The 17,915-nt window shown below is 45.7% G+C and overlaps 1 protein-coding gene across 1 annotated transcript in view; it reads left to right on the forward strand.

The window, feature by feature from the left end:
• The window catches only part of LOC137353080 (forkhead box protein A2-like), a 28,697-nt gene extending 17,154 nt beyond the window's left edge, over positions 1–11,543 (forward strand). Inside the window, exon 2 of the mRNA XM_068019050.1 lies at positions 1,580–11,543. Coding sequence (XP_067875151.1) covers positions 1,580–2,764 — 1,185 coding nt within the window. The 3' untranslated portion in view covers positions 2,765–11,543. The remainder of the gene's footprint in view (positions 1–1,579) is intronic.
• Positions 11,544–17,915: the final 6,372 nt, after the last annotated feature.

Raw genomic sequence — 17,915 nt, forward strand, 5'->3', positions numbered from 1 at the left:
TATCAGTGTCAGTATGTATATCAGTGTTTCACTGTGTGTATATCAGTGTCAGTATGTATATCAGTGTGTCAGTGTGTGTATATCTGTGTCAGTATGTGTATATCAGTGTCAGTATGTACATCAGTGTGTCAGTGTGTGTATATCAGTGTCAGTATGCATATCAGTGTGTGTATATCAGTGTCAGTATGTACATCAGTGTGTCAGTGTGTGTATATCAGTGTCAGTATGTACATCAATGTGTCACTGTGTGTATATCAGTGTTCGTATGTATATCAGTGTATATCAGTGTCAGTATGTACATCAGTGTGTCAGTGTGTGTATATCAGTGTCAGTATGCATATCAGTGTGTCAGTGTGTGTATATCAGTGTCAGTATGTACATCAGTGTGTCAGTGTGTGTATATCAGTGTCAGTATGTATATCAGTGTGTCAGTGTGTGTATATCAGTGTGTCAGTATGTGTATATCAGTGTGTCAGTGTGTGTATATCAGTGTCAGTGTGTTTGTTTCTCTCAGAATGATGTACATGTTAAAACAGTGACACTGCATGTTTGAGAGATTCAGCTGCTGTTCAGCAGGCAGGCTGCAGACTTGCACTGTTTCTCCTGCATGGATACAATGGAAAGTCAAATTGTTGCTGTTTGTCGATTTGTATCTTTCTTTCCATGGGAACAGAGATGATGGTGGTCCTAGGCATTAAGAAATTACAAAAAGGAATTCGTTTTATCCCTTGATAGAATCAGATTCGCTCCTTGCTATCTCTGTAGTCTCCTCCAGTTCCACAACAGTCTGAGCTATCTGCCTACCTCTAATTCTGGCCTCGCAAGCAACACGATTTTAATCATTGGTGGCCATGCCTTCAGCTGCCTGAGCTCTAAGCTCTGCAATTCCCTCCTTAAACCTCTCCACCTCTCTGACTTGCTTTCCTCCTTTAAGACACCTCTTAAAACCTATCTCTTTGACCCAGCTTTTTGTCCTCTGACCTACTATCTCCTTACATGACTCGGTGTCGTATTTTGTTTTATAATCTTTCTCTATCTTAAATATATAAGTTGTTGTTGTTATAACGCTCCTGTGAAGCGCCTTAGGGTGTTTTACTACGTTAATGGTGCCATCTAAATACACGTTGTTGTTGTTTTTGTTAATTAAATCTGTGTAGGACATCAACTGAACTGAGCAGAGCTTTAAGTGGCCTGAACATGCAGTTGGAAAATTTTGACACCTCCAGTAGGATCCAGTTTGGCTTAACGTGCTGACATATATACAGCACTAGCATGTGCAATATTTACTGCAACACACATGTGCATCCTTCAATATATGTACAGAACATAAATGTAATTATCACTGAAGCTTGGATGCATGTATCTATCAACATACATATAGCACCAACATGTGCTAAGATAACTGTACCCTTCAACACTTATACACAATGAATGCTTGTAACAAACTGCAACATGCAGCCACACTTCAAAAATAATTCAATTGCTTTGGGATGTCCTGAGGTTGTTAAAGTGATGCTGTAGAAATACATGAAATCTTATTCATCTTACATTGATATGGAATTTCTTTATCTTCCCAAAGATCTATCCTGTGGCGAACAGCATGAATCCCAGTCTGGGGCCCATGAACACAATCAACAGTTACATGAGCATGAATTCCATGGGGTCTGTTGGAAACCTTTCTCCCGCCTCACTCAACATGTCCTACACCAATCTCAGCCCACCTCTCTCAGTCTTGCCAGGCACTGTCAGCCCAATGACCAACGGACTCTCGTCGATGCAAAGCTCCATGAGCCCCAGTATTGGTCCAGCAGGAGGTCAGACTGCCCCCATCAACTCGCTGTCTCCATATCAGCCCATGAGCCAACCCCTGGGGCCGTTGGCTTTATCGCCAGTGCTGAACAGGGGGAAAGATTCGAAACCGTACCGTCGAAATTTCAGCCATGCAAAGCCCCCGTACTCCTACATCTCCCTGATAACCATGGCCATCCAACAGGCTTCCAATAAGATGCTGACTCTGAATGAGATTTACCAGTGGATCATGGACCTCTTCCCATATTACAGGGAGAACCAACAGCGGTGGCAGAATTCCATTCGCCATTCCCTGTCGTTTAACGACTGCTTTGTGAAGGTGCCCCGATCCCCAGATAAACCCGGGAAAGGCTCGTACTGGGCCCTGCATCCTGACTCGGGGAACATGTTCGAGAATGGCTGCTACCTCCGACGCCAGAAACGCTTCAAGTGCCAAAAGGAGAAACTCTCCTCTCGGCCGGCTCTGGAACCAGGCGCCAAGGGATTAGAGAACGGCCCAGACGGAAAGAACTCGAGCCCCAGCTCCGAGGATGCTGAATCCAGTCAGTCTGACACCTCCCCAGGCTCTGACGAGCAGAGGACCCTGACTGAGCTCGGGTGTCGCAGCATGGACAACACATCTTCAGCTTCTGGACCCTCGCCAGTCCCGGCCTCCTTGCATCAAACGATGCTCCATCACCTTCTCCCACCTTCGGTTCAGCACCTGCCCGACCTCCAAAACGAGCTGAAGATGGACCCTCACTACAGCTTCAACCATCCGTTCTCAATCACTAACCTGATGTCTTCGGAGCAGTCCCACAAGATGGACCTGAAGCTCTACGATCAGCCAGTTCACTATAACAACACATACAACTCATTGCTGAGCAAAAGTGGGTTTGAAACACCAGGAGCAATGAATGATTCTGGCTCCTATTATCAGGTGATGTACAACAGATCTGTCCTGAACACCTCGTAACGGCAACAACTCCCAGTCCCCTCCATCGCAAGCCCGCAGACCACAGCTCGGGACAAGACGTGCAAAGTATTCCGATCTTGCACTGACCCTTGGCAGCCTCTCCCTGTTTGTGTTTAGTGTGGGCTCACTGCCCCCTCCTTCATAGTCATTTTGTGATATTATTTTCATATTGTTCTGTTTGCAACGTTTTTTTTGAAAAAGAGACAGGATCCCAACGACTGGATCCCTGGACAGGATCCCAGTTTGAGGATTTACGAGGCAGCATCTACCAAACGGGCTTCCCGAGGTAGGATCCCTGACATGGGATCCTTAAACATAATGCAGACACAATCCCTAAGACAGGATCCCTGAGGCAAGATCCCAGAGACATTGTTCATGAACTAGCATCTCTACTACTGGATCCCTTTAAATGGTTGACATAGGATTTGAAATCCAGAGAGAAACCCCCCCCCCCCCCCCCCACAGTTAAAGGCTTCTAATGATCTCCAGGTTGGATACAACTCATGGATGCTATTGGATGAAGCGAGTTGAAAGTGAGGAATAGACTAGAATCTGCCGATGGCAGTTCCATGCATTTCCTACCTGGCCAGTCCCACTGGGTAAGTGCGGACTTTGATATAAGAACATAATAGGAGCAGCAGGAGGCCATTCAGCCCCTTGGGTCTGCTCCACCATTCAATAAGATCACGGCTGATCTTCCATCTCAACTGCACTTTCCCACCCAATCCCCATAAAACTCTTAACGAATGGGATTTTATAACAGGAAATTGGCACACAATGTAATTTGGGAAGTATTAAGGGAACGCAGAGCCAAGGAAACCCTTAATGGCAGTGAGAAACCTAATCTGGGGGCCAGGGGACATACAGGGGCCTTGCTAATGATACCTGGGCTCCAAGGGTTAAATTACAAAGAGAGATTACACAAACTAGGGTTGTATTCCCTGGAATTTAGAAGGCTAAAGGGGTGATTTGATCGAAGTTTTCACAATATTAAGGGAAACACATAGGTTGGATAGAGAGAAACGATTTCTGCTGGTTGGGGTCTAGGACTAAGGGGCATAGTTGAAAAATTACAGCCAGACCATTCAGGAGTGTGTTACCTCTGGACAATTATTCCTATGCACTCCTGGCCAGGTTCCCATATTCTACCCTTCGTAAACTTGATGTCATCCGAAATTCTCCCTCCTGTGAAGCACCCCTTTGCTTGCTGAGCTACATTGGCTCCCAGTTAAGCAAAGCCTTCTAAAATAGCCTTGTTTGCAAAACTCTCCATTGCCTCGCCCCTTCCTATCTCTGTCATCTCCTCCAGCCCTACTGTTATAGAACTTCTAGGCCTGCTTGTGAAAAAGACACTGAGACCAGGAGGCTTAGGCAGAGACTTTTTATTGCTTGCCACAGAGCTTAATTCTCCACTCCGAACACACAGCCAGTGCTGGCTGGCTCTTCTTTATATATACACATTTGAATACAATTAACTAATTAACACCCAACACCTGTTCACCCTATTGCCTTGAACTACTAGGTATTTATCATCCATTAACAGAACTTCAGACACGAACACTTACAACCCTCTGAGATATCTGTGCTCCTCGAATTCTCGCTTCTTGAGCATCCCGACTTTAATTGCTCTACCATTTGTAATTAGAAGCTTTTTACGTTGTCTGATGCAACATAAATGAGATGCATGGAATTCATGTTGTTGAAGATCTCAAACAGGTTTATTAAACAACTAAGTAGAGACAGTGCAGAGCTATCTATTTACAGGACTTGCCTCTTGGTGATACAGTAGCAGAGTGAGACTGGCATGTAGTCACATGACCACATCCTGGTACTTAGCTCATTATCATATTAAGATCTTAAAGGGGCATCACTCTTAAAGGCAATCACACAACACCATTGGTGGCCGTGCCTTCAGCTGCCTAGACACTAAGGTATGGAATTCCCTCCCTAAACCTCGCCGTCTCTCTAATTCACTTTCCTCCTTTAAGATACTCTTTAAATTCTACCTCTTTGACTAAGCTTTTGGTCATCTGTCCTATTGTTGCCTTATGTGGCTTGGTGACATATTTCGTTTTATAGTGCCCCTCTGAAGCATCTTGGGACATTTTATTACCTTTAAAGGTGCTATATAAATGCAAGTTGTTGTTGAGTGAAATTGGGAACATTTCTACACACAAAGGACCATAAAAGTTTGCAACTCTCTTCCACAAGCGGCAATTGTGCTAGATCAATTAGAAACATAGAAAATGTATGGCACAGAAGGAGGCCATTCAGCCCATCATACCTGTGCCAGCCGAGGAAGAGCTATCCAGCTTCATCTCACATTCCAGGTCTTGATCCATAGCCCTGCAGGTTACAGCACTTTAAGTATCTTTTAAATGTGATGAGGGTTTCTGCCTCTACCACCCTTGCAGGCAGTGAGTTCCAGACCCCCACCACCCTCTGGGTGAAAATATTTCTCCATAATTCCCCTTTAGTCCTTCTACCAATTACTTTAAATCTATGCCCCCTCCCAGTTATTGACCTCTCTGCTAAGGGAAATAGGTCCTTCCTATCCACTCTATCCAGGCCCCTCATAATTTTATACACCTCAATTAAATCTCCCCTCAGCCTCCTCTCTTCCAAAGAAAACAACCCTAGCCTAACCAATCTTTCCTCATAGCTGAAAATCTCCATTCCTGACAACATCCTCGTAAATGTCCTTTGTACCCGCTCTAGTGCGATCACATGCTTCCTGTAATGTGGTGACCAGAACTGTACACCATTCTGCTGCTGTTGCTTAACTAGTGTTTTATACAGTTCTAGCATAATCTCCCTGCTCTTATACGCTAAGCCTCAGCCAATGAAGTGAAGTATCCCGTATTACCTTATCTACCTGTACTGCTACTTTCAGGGATCTGTTGATATGCACTCCAAGATTCCTCAGTATCCTACCAGTGGTAGTGTATTCCCTTGCCTTGTTTGCCCTCATCAAATGCATTACCTCACACTTCTCCGGATTGATTTGCTACTTTTCTATCCACCTGACCTACAGTGTACAGCTTTCTTCACTTTCAACCATACGGTCAATTTTCATATCATCTGCAAACTTCTTAATCATGCCCCCTACATTTAAGTCTAAATCATTGATATATACCACAAACAGAGTGAGGGACCCACTACTGAGCCCTGCGGAACCTCATTGGAAACCGCCTTCCAGTCACAAAAACACCCGTCAGCCATTACCCTTTGCTTCCTGTCTCTGAGCCAATTTTAGATTCACCTTGTCACTTTCCCTTGGATCCCATGGACTCTTACTTTTCTGACCTGTCTGCCTTGCCAAAATCCATGCGGACTACATCAACTGTGCTACTCTCAATGACCCTTCTCTTTACCTCCTCAAAAAATTCCATCAAGTTAGTCAGACCTGACTTTCCCTTAATAAATCCATGCTGACTGTCCATGATTAATTCGTGCCTTTCTAAATAACCATTTTTACTGTCCCTCAGAATTTTTCCAATAATTTTTCCACCACTGTGGTTAGGCTGAGTGGCCTGTAATTACTCAGTCTATCCTTTTCTCCCTTTTTAAACAACGTTACAACATTAGTAGTCCTCCAGTCCACTGGCACCATGCCTGTAGACATATAGGTTTGGAAAATGATGGTCAGAGCCTCCACTATTTCTTCCCTTGCTTTTCGTAGCAGCCTGAGATATATTCCATCTGGGTCTGGTGATTTTTTTCACTTTCAAGGATGCTAAACCCCTTAATATCTCCTCTCTCACTGTGTTTATACCATCCAATATTTCATGCTCCTCCTCCTTAACTACAATGTCTGCATTGTCATCATGTAATTGTGAAGAAAATGCAAAGTATGCATTGAGACCCATACCAATGTCTTCCTCCTCTATACAAGTTACTTTTCTAGTCTCTAACAGGCCACACTCTTGCCTTAGTTATCCTCTTGTTCTTTACGCATTTATAAAATATCTGGGTTTTCCTTGATTTTACTTGCCAAATGTTTTTTCATGCCCTCTGTTTGTTTCCTAATTTCCTTTTTAATTTCATCCCTGCACTTTCTATACACCTGAGGGATTTCTGCAGTATTGAGCTCACAGTGTCTGACATTAGGTTACCTTTCTCACCTTAACCTGCTCTGTATGTTAACTGACATCCAACAGGGTGGGGGAGGGGGTTTGGGGGGTCTAGGTTTGGTAGTCCCACCCTCCTTCAACATATTTGTTCTGAACGGTCTCTATCTCCTTTTTGAATGCCTCCCACTGCTCTGACACTGATTTGCCCTCAAGTAGCTGTTTCCAGTCCACTTTTGCCAAACCACATCTCAGCTCAGTAAAATAGGCCTTTCCCCAACTTAAAACATTTACTCTTGGTCTGTCTTTGTCCTTTTCATTAACTACACTAGATCTAACTGAATTATGACCACTACCATCAAAGTGCTTTCCCAGTAAAAGGCCCTCCACCTGCCCAGCTTCATTTCTTAAAACTAAGTCCAGAACTGTCCCCTCTCTTGTTGGGCTTGCTACGTACTGCCAGAAAAAGTTCTGCTGAATGCATTTTAAGAATTCTGCTCCCTCTGTGTCTTTCACATTAATTCTATCCCAGTTAATATTAGGGTAGCTGAAATTGCCCACTATTACTGCCCTATTGTTTTTGCACTTCTCAACAATTTGCCTACATATCTGCTCTTCTATATCCCTCTGACTGTTTGGGGGTCTATAGTACACTCCCAGCAGTGTGATTGCCCCTTTTCCTCAATACAGCCCAAATGGCCTCATTGGATGCTCCTTCAAGTATATCATCCCTCCTCACAAGCTGTGATTGTTTCTTTAACCAATATTGCAACCCCTGCCTGCTTTTTCATTCCCCTCTCTATCCCATCTTAAACACTGTAACCAAGCTGCCATTCCTGCCCTTCTTTAAGCCACATTTCAGTAAGAGCGATGCCACATTTCCCAGTCTCTTTCTGTGCCCTCAGCTCATCTGCCTTGTTCAGTAGACTCCTTGCATTGAAGTACATACCATTAATCACTGAACAACAAGTTTGTTGTCTATTTTCTAGCCTTTGCTTTTTCTACCTTCCATACTCGCTTGCTAATTTTCTGCCTTCTGTTTTCAGCTTTGCTTTGCCCCCTTCTGAATCTACACTCAAGTTTCCATCCCCCTGCCAAGCTAGTTTAACCATTTCCTAACAGCACAAGCAAACCTCCCTCCCAAGATATTTGTCCCGGCCCCGTTGAGGTGCAACCCATCAAGTTTTTACAGGTCCCACCTCCCCCTGAACCGGTCCCAATGCCCCAGGAATCTAAAGCCCTCCCTGCTGCACAATCTCTCCAGCCATGCATTCATCCTCACTATTTGCCTATTTCTGTACTCCCGAGTGCATGGACCCGGGAGTAATCTGGAGATTACCAGCTTTGAGGTCCTACTTTTTAATTTCTTTCCTAATTCCCCAAAACCTGCCTGCAGAACCTCATCCCTCTTTCTACCTCTGTTATTGGTACCGATAAGGACCACGACCTCTGGCTGTTCACTCTCCCCTTCAGAATTTTCTGCAGCCACTCGATGACGTCCTTGACCCTGGTACCCGGGAGGCAACCTGGAGTCAGATCTGTAGCTGTAGAAATGCCTGTCTGTTTCCCTAATTATTGAATCTCCTATTAGCATTGCGTTTCTGACCTTTCTCCGCCCTGCATCCACCCATCCTGCACAGCTGAGCCACCTTTGGTGCTGTGTCCTTGTCTCCAGCTTCACCAGTATTCAGAACTGAATTCCGGTTAGATCGTGAGGTGCACTCAGGGACCTCTGCATTATCTGCCTGGTCCTCCTCGTCAGTCTGGCAGCCAGCCATTCCATCTCTGCCTGCACACTCTTAAGCTGTGGGGTGATCAACTCCAGAAATGTGTTATCCATGTAGCTCTCAGCCTTGCAGACGCACTGCAGTGATGCCAGCTGCTGCTCAAGTTCTGAAAGCCGGAGCTCCTCCAGCTGATGACACTGCCTGCACGTGATTGTCCAGGACATAAGAAGCATCCTGGAGTTCCCACATGGCACAGGATGTGCATTCAACGGGACTGAGGTGTCCTACTAAGCATGTATTTGTTGGACTGTTCACTAACTTAAAAATAAACTTAAGACTTGTCCCTGATCTGGACAAAAAGAAACAGTCCTCAGCAACTCATCAGTCACCTCACGCTCCCTTGTGCTGACGTCAATTTAGGTATCTTTTACCTCTCTCCCTGACACATGCACCTCCTTATCTCTCTATATTTATTGATAGAATCCTTTTAGCTTTTAGGTTAATTAACTGGTTAGCTAACAGCAAAACACTAACCACTAAAAACACTAAACAATAAAGTTAATACTGTAACTTGGCTGCACCACTTCACTGTGTGCTGACTATTATGTCACCTTTTGAGTATTTCCCTCTGTTTGTCTGCTGCTGTTAGCTCTCCTGCACTGTGTAAATCTTACACTCTGTTTCCCCCCCCCCCCCCCCCCACCGCCCGATAGCCTCTGCTGCTGCTGCTAAAATTGTTAATTTTAAAACTGAGATTGACAGATTTTTGTTAACCAAAGGTATTAAGGGATATGGGGCAAAGGCGGGTGTATGGAGTTAGGTAGCAAATTAGCCATGGTCTCGCTGAGTGGTGGAACAGGCTGTTCCTATGCTGAGGGTTAATGGTCCAGGTTGGAGCAGTACACTTACTTTAGCTGTTTATAGGGTTGCATAGTGATGTGGGGGAGGGGGAGGTTGGTAATGAGGGAATAATTGGTGCTGAGGGTGGTGAGAGCATGGAGGTGTGCAGTGTAAGCTGCAGCTAAGTCTCTGCTGTTCTTACAGCTAGGGAGGGAACCTTTCAACTATTCCAAAATATGTGTGAACCATCCCTTACACAGAGACCAGTCTGTTCCCAGCAACAGATTGGGACAAAATGGTCACCTTAAGCCAGTGCTTTCTGACAGAGGAGCCTGGTACTTTCCTACAGACAGAAGAATACGATACCCAACATCTCTGCAACTGTTCCCTAGTAATGATCAGCATCCCTGCAACTGTACCCCGAGCAAGCCGGCATGTCTGGAACTGTACCTTAGCAACAATCAACATCCCTGGAACTGTATCCTAGCAACAGACAGCAACTCTGGAACTGTACCCTAGCAACAGTCAGCAACTCTGGGACTGTACCCCAGCAACAGTCAGCAACTCTGGGACTGTACCCCAGCAACAGTCAGCAACTCTGGAACTGTACCCTAGCTATAGTCAGCAACTCTGGAACTGTACCCTAGCAACAGTCAGCAACTCTGGGACTGTACCCCAGCAACAGTCAGCAACTCTGGAACTGTACCCTAGCTATAGTCAGCAACTCTGGAACTGTACCCTAGCAACAGTCAGCAACTCTGGAACTGTACCCTAGCAACAGTCAGCAACTCTGGGACTGTACCCCAGCAAGAGTCAGCAACTCTAGAAGTGAATCCCAACGTGAGAAAACATCTTCAGGAGAGAGGAGAGAAAGCCTGGGGGGAGTCCCCATCGCATTTACTTTCAGGGCTCAATCCAGTTTTCACAAAACTGAAAGTGCAGCATCTCCCTTTTGCATTGTCACCATCTGCATTTTTGAAGCTCGTGATGGACAAATTTCCAGTTCTTTCAGTGGTTGGTTTGTGAGGTGAATGTGGATAGTGTCTTTCTCGTCTAAATGTGTAAAACAGGTTGAATATAATTTTATTAAGTACATTGTAAATCTTAAACCACCTTTAATGAGTGGAGCTGGGTCACTGAGATCAGTTGCTGTATTTAAGAAGTGTGTTAGCAATAATTTTCGTCATTAGTATCTTTAATGTATCTTAGTGTAGATGGTTTAATGTTTTATTTAATTAAATGTGGAGAGGGAGGTAGGTTGCAATGATAAACCGATTGGTATCAAAGGCACCCTCAATAACTAGCCTGTACATCACAGGCATTGTAACCGGGCCTAGTACTGCAGGCTCTGTAATTGGGACTGTGCTATAGGTGCAGTAACCGGGACTATAGTACCACAGGCACTGTAACCAGGCCTAGTACTGCAGGCTTTTAATTGGGCCTGTGCCATAGTTGCTGTAACCAGACCTAATACCGCAGGCTCTGTAATTCGGCCTAGTACCACAGGCTGTGTAATTGGGACTGTGCCTTGGGGGTTTAACCAGGCCTAGTACTGCAGGCTCTATACTTGGGCCTAGTACCACAGGATCTGTAACCAGGTCTAGTACTGCAGGCACTATAATTGGGCCTGATACCATAGGTGCTAGCCAGGCATCGTACCGCAGGCACTGCAACTGGGCCTAGTACCACAGGCTCTCTAAACCAATACTGCCCATGTGCCCAGGCCTGTGGCACCTTTGTACTGCAAACAGGTAGCCATTGCTCAGACTGTAATGTATTTGGTGTGGCAGATAATGGTTTAGATCCAGTGTGCACCAGTGCAGATAACAAGCAGACTTCGCAGGAGGGCCACATCAGTCTGTGCTCACACAAGGTTGCGATAAGTTGGGACCCACATCAGTTCCAATTCCAGCTACCCATCTGCTCTGCTCAGTGGAGTTGACAATAAGAGGTAAAAGACTGCTTCAGCCCCAAGGGGTTTTGTGCCTTCCAACTGATGCACTTTCGAGTAAATGAGGATGCAGAAGAATGTCAATACGCTGGGCAAAAGCTTGGTCTCAATTGCTCCTCACAGGTTTAATCACAAGTGATGCATCCTATTAAATTTGTGATGGGAATTATATTAAGAAATAAATGCAATTATTTTCAGTAGCGACAGTCTCGTCTGGTTATATTCTTGTCGCTTGAACCTTCCTAAGTCTTAGCATTATAAGAGGTAACTGTCACCACAAAACTGCAACAAACTGTACCATCAGGTAGAGGGAATGTGAGACAGGTAGAGAGAGGGCAGGCAGATAAATAGAGAGAGAGTCAGATAGACAGGGAGACAGAGACAGTCACCTAGAGGGACAGTGATACAGATAGAAAGGCAGACAGACAGCAAGGAGATAGAGAGAGAGATAGAGAGATAGAGGCAGGCAGAGAGATAAAGAGTGAGATAGAGAGACAGCCAGACAGATAGAGGGCAGGATTTTCTCAGCCCTGTGGATACAGCTTTGGAGGCTGGTGATGGGGTTGGGGGGAGTAGGGGAGAGTGCCGGGAAAATCTGAAAAAAAATGTCAGGCTGGCTCCCGATGTCTTCCTGCCTCCTCGTGCTTTTCCCATGAAGGCAGTTACCGTGCATTTTTAGAAGGCTATGGAATTTTACCAGTGATGCATGGAACTCCCATTATGTCTGCAGCTCGTCTACTGACAGGAGGTGAGAGCAGAGCGGGAGTTCAAAGAGATTCAATGAGATTCATATGCAGTGGCCACTTTAAAGGACAAAATTGGTGATCCTCAGGACGTCCGCAGGCAAATGCTCACAATTGTTTACTCGTCGCCTACAGACGGATCCACCGGATAGTGCTCGGCATGAGGAATTGGTTGCTGGCACCTCTATCTATTGCGACCCTCTCCTCCTCCGATTAACTCAGCAGCAACCGGCATTCACAGAGGCCCAGCCAGCCGCCCGTTACTTCGGGTGCTTTGATTGGTGCTCTCGTGTCCTCAGGCTACCTGCCGTCTAATTGGAAAGCACTCCCAAAAGCAGATTCTTAATTGGCCTCCTTTGGGAAGATCACACCCGTTGTCCCACCATGCACCTGTCTAGGTTCACAGCCCAAAAATCAGACGCCGCCTTGTGACTCAATGGGAAGTTCAGATAGAGAGACAGAGAGACGGAGAAATAGAGAGAGTAAGCCTGAGAAATAGAGACAGAAATAGAGACAGAGAAATAGAGAGACAGAGAGAGAAACAGACAGACAGAAAAAGACTGAGACAGAGAAATAGAGAGGCAGAAATAGATAGTGAGACAGAGAAATAGAGAGAGAGTGAGACAGAAATAGAGACAGGGAGACAGATTGAGAAATGGACAGACAAATAGAGAGATAGAGAAATAGAGAGAGACTGAGAAATAGAGAGACAGACAGAAATAGAGAGACAGTGAGACAGAGAAATTGACAGAGACAGAGAGATAGAGAAATAGAGACAGAGAGATGGTTGGATAGAGAGAGTGGGACAGAAAGATTCAAAATGCCTCATTTGCTCAGTTTTGCAGACTTGGTGCTAACTTTTCTGATTGATTGAAACATAATCTGTTTGTTGATCAGATTCGCACGTTAATAATTAAACAGTTTCCAGGATATCGGACACATGTCACAGTGAGTATGCAAAGTTAAATGTCAGGATCACTCACGGTGAGTCACTCGACCAAAATAAGCGCCCATTGTTCCATTGACTGTGGCCCTGGTAAAATTCGCGTTGGCGGACCCTCTCAGGTGTGTCCTGCCCCCTCCCCCATCCATGCTGTCAGCTTCACACACTTGTTTCCTGCTCTCAATTTAAGCGGATAGGTGGGCCCTGTCAGCTTTACTAGCTGGTGGGTGACCACCCACCACAACTCCATGCCCCCCACCACATCACCCACATTCCCTATTTCCCTCATCTTCGGGGTCGTGCAGCGAGGCAATATGGGTGGAGCTCAGGAATAGGAAGGGTGCAGTCACGGTGTTGGGGGTTTACTACAGGCCTCCCAACAGCCAGCAGGAGGTAGAGGAGCAGATATGTAGACAGATTTTGGAAAGATGTAAAGGTAACAGGGTTGTAGTGGTGGGTGATTTTAACTTCCCCAATATTGACTGGGACTCGCTTAGTGTTAGCAGCTTGGATGGGGCAGAATTTGTAAGGAGCATCCAGGAGGGCTTCTTGAAACAATATGTAGATAGTCCAACTAGGGATGGGGCCGTACTGGACCTGGTATTGGGGAATGAGCCCGGCCAGGTGGTCGAAGTTTCAGTAGGGGAGCATTTCGGGAGCAGTGACCATAATTCCATAAGTTTTAAGTTACTTGTGGATAAGGATAAGAGTAGTCCTCGGGTGAAGATGCTAAATTGGGGGAAGGCTAATTATAACAATATTAGGCAGGAACTGAAGAATTTAGATTGGGGGCGGCTGTTTGAGGGTAAATCAACATCTGACATGTGGGAGTCTTTCAAATGTCAGTTGATTAGAATCCAGGACCAGCATGTTCCGGTGAGGAAGAAGGATAAGTTTGGCAAGTTTCGGGATATTGTGAGCCTAGTCAAAAAGAAAAGGAAGCATTCGTAAGGGCTGGAAGGCTAGGAACAGACGAATCCCTTGAGGAAGTGCAGAAGGTTTTAGTTTAGGCAGGCATCAAGATCGGCGCAGGCTTGGAGGGCCGAATGGCCTGTTCCTGTGCTGTACTGTTCTTTGTTCTGTCCTACCTTTTCCCACTGTGTATTTTCCCTGTACTTTAATCATCAAATCTGACAGTGCAGAAGGTGCATTCGACCTATCCTGCCTGTGCAAGCCATTTGAAAGAATTATCCAATTGGTTGCCCCTGCCCTCCCCCCATAGCCCTGTACATTTTTCCTTTTCAGGTATTTATCCAATTCCCTTTCAAAAGTTACTATTGAATCTGCTTTCTCTGCCCTTTCAGGCAGCGCATTCCAGATCACAACAACTCGCTGTGTCAAAAAATTCTTTTCATCTCGCTTCCTGGATCTTTTGCCAATTAACTTAAATCTGTGTCCTCTGACCCTCCTGCCAGAGGAAACAGTTTTGCCTTATTTGCCCTATCAAACCCTACATGATTTTGAGCACTTCTAATAAATCTCCCCTTAACCTTCTCTGCTCTAAGGAGAACAATCCCAGCTTCTCCAGTCTCTCCACATAACTGAAGTCCCTCAATCCTGAACAAAAGGGTTTCTCAATTGGAAAAAGAGCTGTGTTAAGTTGGGCATGTTGACTCTCTGCTATGCTTCAGGAATGAGTAGCACAAGAGATAAGGTCATAAATATTGCGGTTTAGCAGGTGACCCTCCCTTCAGACTCTCCTACAGAGAATTCACAGTGAAATAACACACAAGCCGCAGCTATCCAAAGATTTCTTCTTCAACAAACAAACCTTGGCAAAAAGATTGTCCATTGACATGGAGTTCGCCTGAGCCTCGTTCAAATACCTCAGTTGGCTTTACAGAGGTGGCTCAGGCTCCTGTGCTAGTTCAATCGAAACTAAAGCCTGTATTGAAACACTAACCCAGACAAACTCTCTGACGTCGGAGACCCAAAAATATATTGCACAATGGGAAAAAGGAGTTGAGATAAATGGGGAGGTGGGTGGGGTGGGGTGGAGGAGGTGGTGGGGGGGGGGGGGGGGTGGAGGGGAAGAATTCTTAGCATGCTCTGTGAAGCAAGCTGGTAACTGTGTTCACATAATGTGTAGAGCAACATGAAGATAAGAACTTTGTCGGTGCATTTTGCTCAAACATTCTTTCCATTTGAACTCCAGTTTCCTCAGCAAGTCCCCACACCGCAGTAAGGAGACTGGGCAAAGCCAGGAGGTTCTGGACCACTGGCTGTTCACCTCAGTGGTGGCAATATTCCAGAGTTGATAATTCATGTATCCATCGTGTTCTGCCCCCAGGGCAGGTTCTGAGTTAAGTCTCACACACGAGGTTCTTCAACCACTCAGGAGGAAAGACTAGCTTAGGTGGTTTTTGCATTGGCTTCCTCAAAGTTTCTATCTTCAAAGTGGGCGTGTTTCCGGGCCTGTGAGAACAGATTTCTAAATGGCTCACCTTGTCTGATCAACTTTACAGAATTTGAAGAAAAAAAAAGAGAGAGAAAGGAGATACAATTGACGTGGCTTATATGGAATTTCAAATAGTATTTGATCAGGTGCCACATCAGAAACTTTATGCCAAAGATAATGGCTCTAAGAGGAGTGTGGTTAAAGATGTCGGTGTCAGCCTTGGCTCACAGCAGCACACTCACTCCTCAGTGAGAATGGTGGTAGGTTCAAGTCCCACTCCAGTAACTTGATCACACGAAGAACACTGTTCGATCCACCTTCGTCCTTTCTTCCAGAGACATCCTTGCAAAACACAAAAGTAAGGAGGCAATGTTGATTTAGAAATGTAAAATATTTATGACACAGGAGTCCATTGGATCCATTGTGTCCAAACCACCTGAGAAAGAGCAATCCAGCCAAATCCCACTTTCCATCTCTTGGTCTGTAGCCTTGCAGGTTATGGCACTTCAAGTGCATTTAAGGTAATTCTTAAATGCAATAAGGGTTTCTGGCTCCACCAACTTTTCAGACAGTGAGTTCTAGATCCCTACCGCCCTCTGGGTGAAAAATGTCTCCTCGACTCTCCTGTAATCTTTCTGCCAATTACTTTAAATCTGTGCCCTCTGGTTATTGATCTCTCTCTGCTGAGGGAAATTGGTCCTTCCTATCCACTCCATCTAGGATCCTCAAAATTTTATACAATACAATTAAATCTCACCTCAGCCTCCACTGTTCCAAAGAAAACATACTCCGGCCTATCCAATCTTTCCTCATGGCTAAAATTCTCCATTCCTGGCAACATCCTCGTAAATCTTCTCTGTACCCTCTCGAGTACCCTCTCCATTTCTTAGCTGCAGAATATTCCCCAAGGAGCAGATTAATTTACTGGGAGCTTTGTTTGACTCAGGGTTCAGAAAAGTTGACAATCAATAAAACTTCTGTTTCTGACTGATTTGCATCCAAGCCAATGGTCTTCACCTACCCCTCCCTGGAATTCGGCCTCCGACTTGCCCTCAGCTGAAAGGTTCTTTCACTAATGTGGCTACAGAAGAGATTGTTGCAGAAACTGCCTGTTGGGACATGTGGCTGTAATCCATTAGATGTGCCCAACCCACAAGGGAAACTTGTTGCTTTGTGCAGGCAAATTCATTCATCAGAGACTCTTGCAAACCTGATCCAGCATGCTCACCTGGTGTTCATAAATGCAAGCTTCAGTAATCTCACAGATGACACGCAGAAGACAGAACAGGACAGTTCTTACAATCGGAGATTCATGGATTACCACCGACAACAGAATGATATAGTAAAATTGGCACTGCCAATCCAACAGAACTTGGGGAATATTTGAGTTATGACATGTTCTGACTTTCGTAACAACGTTCTCCCCATTAAAATTAGGGGGGCGGGGGGCGGCATTAAGAACACTTTGCAATTCAGGCAGTCTGACAGCATCCAGCACTCCTGCATCAGATACAGCACAGAATAGATACAGGACTAGAAATTTGTTAAGGCTTGTCTTTGGGTGCAAAGGTCGTGATTTGTGATCTGCCCGCACCTGTTCCCAATGAGGCAGGCAGCACACAAATTTGGTGCTGCCCCCACCCCCCACCCCTTGTTTGTAGGACTGAAGCATTGGCCCAAGTGGGGCCCGCGCTATTGGCTGTCTGGGTGTTCGGCAGGGGGCCAAGCAGTGTGCGTTGATATTACATGGTGCAGTCAGCCTGCTCCTCTTAAAGGCAGTCTGTCCCTCTGAAAGGGGAGCTGCACTCAGTAGAAGGGAGCTGCTGCTGCTGACTGTATTGACACTGGTTGCAAGTAGGAGCTGCACAAACTGAGAACCAGGGACGAAAGAGGGCTCCTAGGTTCATGGATGCAGCGCTGGAGGCCTTAGTGATGGAGGTTGACAGGAGGAGAGAGGTCATGCTTCTGCAGGAGACCAGGAAGCCCTCAAGGCAAACCCTCGGAAGGGAATGGGAGCAGGTGGCCAGGGAAGTCAATGCCCAGAGTCTGGTCCTGAGGACCTGGCAGCAGTGCAACAAAAATTACCAAGAAGTTCAATGACCTCACATGGGTGATCTAGGTCAGTGAATGCACTTTTGAAGGAAATCTCCGACCCACTGCACCACCAATCTCTCACGCTGCTCAATGCAACACATTCCCATCACTCACCCATCAGCAGTCCCTTGCACTCAGGACATGGACATACGAACATACAAATTAGGAGCAGGGGTAGGCCACTCGGCCCTTCGAGCCTGCTCCGCCATTCAATAAGTTCATGGCTGAACTGATCACTCCACATTTCCACCTACAGGAATAACATCCAGATAAAAAACAGGAAATGCTGGAAATACTCAGCAGAGCCGGTAGCATCTGTGAAGAGAGAAACAGAGTTGACGTTCCAGGTCTGTGACCTAGCATCGGAACCCATGGACCTGAATCG

Source organism: Heterodontus francisci, chromosome 40 (assembly GCF_036365525.1).
Source record: "Heterodontus francisci isolate sHetFra1 chromosome 40, sHetFra1.hap1, whole genome shotgun sequence".
NCBI lineage: Eukaryota > Metazoa > Chordata > Chondrichthyes > Heterodontiformes > Heterodontidae > Heterodontus > Heterodontus francisci.